At 40.2% G+C, this 3,989-nt stretch overlaps 1 protein-coding gene across 1 annotated transcript; it reads left to right on the top strand.

The window, feature by feature from the left end:
• Nucleotides 1–641: 641 nt before the first annotated feature.
• Nucleotides 642–2,842, top strand: NAP1L2 (nucleosome assembly protein 1 like 2; the record flags this gene model as incomplete). Its single annotated transcript, XM_080795439.1, has 1 exon — nt 642–2,842. One exon carries the CDS (start codon nt 642–644, stop codon nt 2,037–2,039), a length of 1,398 nt encoding a protein of 465 aa, XP_080651565.1. The 3' UTR covers nt 2,040–2,842.
• Nucleotides 2,843–3,989: the final 1,147 nt, after the last annotated feature.

The raw sequence follows: 3,989 nt of genomic DNA, 5'->3' as shown, positions 1-3,989 counted from the left end.
TTTAGCTTTTCTTTTTTTAATTATAATGCCAGTTGCAAATTGAGAGAATAAACAAATAAAATCTAGGTCTCTGAAAACTCAGGAGGGGGTCGGAGAGTAAGTGAGAGGTGGATGAATCAGCTATATTAGACAACCTGGGAAGGTGAGTGGAGTTGGAAAACTTGATAGATCTGATAATTTATTGGCTCAGGACCTGTCAATCACCCAGCCCAGCAAATGAGTTTAGGGCAGAGGCGTAGGGGAGGAAGGGAGTGACGCAGCTATTTGCACGGAGGAAATCTAGTCAAGAGACGGCTGTGTAATCATATTGCGGCACCGTTTTTTCTTGCAGCAGCTGCTGCTTGCTAAGGGTCCGCCCACTGCAGCTTTCTGCAGTCTGTGGCTCGTTCCTGCAAAACTGACCATCACCACTCTTCTCTCAAGCCCCGGCTACGGTTGCCTCTGTCGGCTTCTCACAGCATCTGCGCAGCCTTCATCCCGGCAGCAGCCTCCGCAGTTACTCCCACAGCCCAGCCACTACTGCCCGTTCCACCTCTGCCCCAACCACCGCCGCTTCTGCTATTCCGGTGAGTCTTTCCCTGCCGAGGCCAGGTCTCCTTATCTTGGTGGTAGCCACCTTACGCGTTACGGTCCTTTGAAAAATGGCCGAGTCAGCCGACCATAAGGAACTGTTAGACTCTAGTCAAGAAGAGGCTGGTAATAAGGTAATGATGGAGGGACATGGGGAACAGCCGGAGCGCAGTGAAGATGTCGCAGCTGGGCCTGGAGAGGATAAGGAGCGCGGTGAAGAAGCCGCCGCTGGGCCTGGGGAAGAAAGGGGAAAAGGTGAAGATGCTGCTGCTGGGTCCGGGGAAGGCGGGGTAAAAGATGAAGATACTGATGAGGATTCAGACCGTCCAAAAGGACTTATCGGTTATCTTTTAGATACAGACTTTGTGGAAAGTCTACCTTTGAAAGTTAAGTACCGTGTGTTAGCCCTCAAAAAGCTTCAAACTAGAGTGGCCAATCTAGAATCCAAATTTCTGAGGGAATTTCATGGCATTGAAAGAAAGTTTGCTGAAATGTATCAACCCTTATTGGAAAAAAGACGTCAGATTATAAATGCAATCTATGAACCTACAAAAGAGGAATGTGAATATAAATCAGACTCTGAGGACTATGATGATGACATGTATGATGAGGAAGAGATGTATGGTAATGAGGAGGGTCTGATGCATGAATATATGGATGAGGATGATGGTTATGAGGGAGATTATTATGATTACGCTATTGAGGAGGAGGATGACGATGACGACGACGACGACGACGACGATGATGATGATGATGACAGTGAGACTACCGGAGAAGAGAATAAAGAACAGGATCCTAAAGGAATTCCTGATTTTTGGCTAACTGTCTTAAAAAATGTTGACACACTCACTCCTTTGATTAAGAAATATGACGAGCCTATTCTGAAGCTCCTGACAGATATTAAAGTGAAACTTTCAGATCCTGGCGAGCCTCTCAGTTTCACACTAGAATTTCACTTCAAGCCCAATGAATATTTCAAAAATGAGCTGTTAACAAAGACTTATGTGCTGAAGTCAAGGCTGGCGTATTATGATCCCCATCCCTATAGGGGAACCGCGATTGAGTATTGCACAGGCTGCGAGATAGATTGGAATGAAGGAAAGAATGTCACTTTGAAAACCATCAGGAAGAAACAGAAACACCGGATCTGGGGAACAATCCGAACTGTAACTGAAAATTTTCCCAAGGATTCATTCTTCAATTTCTTTACTCCTCATGGAATCAACTCAAATGGAAAAGATGGAAATGATGATTTTTTACTTGGTCACAATTTACGTACTTACATAATCCCAAGATCAGTGTTGTTTTTCTCAGGTGATGCACTTGAGTCTCAGCAGGAGGGGGTAGTTAGGGAGGTTAATGATGCAATTTATGACAAAATTATTTATGATAATTGGATGGCTGCAATTGAGGAGGTTAAAGCCTGTTGCAAAAATCTCGAGACAATAGTAGAAGACATTGATCGCTAAAAGCAAAGTGTACTTGACCCTGACATTAATTGCCCTAGGTCGTTACTCAAGATATAAGAAGTTAATTAGTCTTGTGTTCTGAATTTTTTCTTGTAGTGCCAGTTGAAACATAGGTCTCAGAAGTATAAGAAAAATTTAAATACTAATTCATTTGATCTTGCTTTGGTAGTAGAATGCTTTCAAGAAATGTAAACTGTGGTAGATGATTTAAAATATTAATAAAGTGCTGTGTAGTTTAATCCTTCTAAAGTCCTTTTACCATGTAGCTGTTAGTCTGTGGCTGTGAATATTATCATAACTGCTAAATGAGATCAACATTTATTTGGAAAGAAAATCTTGGAGAACCAACCCAAGGTTTTCTGCTGTTGTTTGGTTTTTATATTTGTGTTTTCTTAGTCCTTTATCTAGTAGCTTTAATTCTGTTGTACCTGCTTCATTTTGCGATAAAAATACAGTAGAATTTAAAACATGAATGCTTAAGGAGCCTGCATACGGTTAAGAATTTCAGGCAAAACCACATTTATTGTTAAGCACAGCTTGTCCATAAGCTCTTGTATTTTATGTGACAATGAGAAATAATAAAACTTAGTTATATTGAGGTTGGTGTGTATCAGTGAAGTGTTAATCACAGTACTCTCAAGAGATTGCCACGTATTGTTCTGTATAATTATGTAAACTGTAATTACAGTGTATAATTTCTCTTCCTATAGTACATTTAATCATTCATTGGAAGTAATCATGTTACCATTTTGAAGTTTTTTTTTTCATGTTCTTTCACTGCAAAATAAAATAAATAAAAATTTCAGAGTATTTCCTGTTTTAAAACTGATCTTTTTTTCTCATCAAAGTATTATGTTCATTGGAGCATTGGTGGTATAGTGGTGAGCATAGCTGCCTTCCAAAATATTATGTTCATTGGGAAACATCTGGAAAATACAAAAAAATACATTAATTAAACCCAAATCCATATACCTACTCCCCAAATGTAAACACTGTTAATGTCTTGACTTATTTTCCGTTATTTTTCTGCGTTTAAATATGCATGCAGACTTACTAACACTATACTTAGATGGGCAAAGAAACTATCAGATTTTATGACTCATCTAATTTTAATCCTGAGTCCCCCTCCATACCCCAAGTTTGCAGGGAAACAAAAATCTCAGTTTTAACCCAGTAAATTTCATATTTAAACACTGTTATAAATAACAGGTTCCTGTATGTTAGTCTATATTTCAGATTTACCTACCCTTTCACAATGCCATCTAGATGTACAGGGGCTTATATTTTATGACATTTGTGGGGGGAGGGGTGCACTGACTGGAGAAATAGGATGTGGTTGGTTAGAGAGCTGACTTGTCTCGGAGCTGACATTGTCTTCTTCACATGTGGAAACCCAGAGGTTTGGCTTCCCATTTTGGCATGCTCTGTGAAGGTCACATCTATCCCTCTGGGAAAAACAGGGAATTTTTAAATCTCTTCCAAGCCATGTGAGATCTGAGAGAGACTAGGAAGTGCTAACTGTGTCTCGTTATTGCTGCCTATCCACTCTTCCATCCCAGGTGATTGTGATGTGATCCCACAGAATTAAAAGATGAAAGTGGAACAAAAGCTCTTCTGCTTGTGACTTATTCCTCCATTATTGAACATGCCTCCTTCAGATTTTGGCTCAGAGAGGTAAGTTTATAACACTGCCCGATTTTCTTACCTCGGTCTCATCTTTACAATCAACTGAGGAGGAAGATACACGCTTTTTCTTTCCTTTTCCTCTCTGGATAGGACCCGCTTCTAATATAATCTTTCTCCCAGGGACAACGGTAAATGCTCACTTGCTTTTCTCTGGGGTTGTGGCAGCTGACAGGGTATAGGGAAATAGGAATAACTTAGTATTACAGGGGCACCTAAATTGGGAAATACTTCCAATGTATGCTTGATAAATATAAACATTTTCAT

This window comes from Martes martes (genome assembly GCF_963455335.1).
Source record: "Martes martes genome assembly, chromosome: X".
NCBI classification, from domain to species: Eukaryota; Metazoa; Chordata; class Mammalia; order Carnivora; family Mustelidae; genus Martes; species Martes martes.
This window is presented reverse-complemented; position numbering and strand designations above follow the sequence as displayed.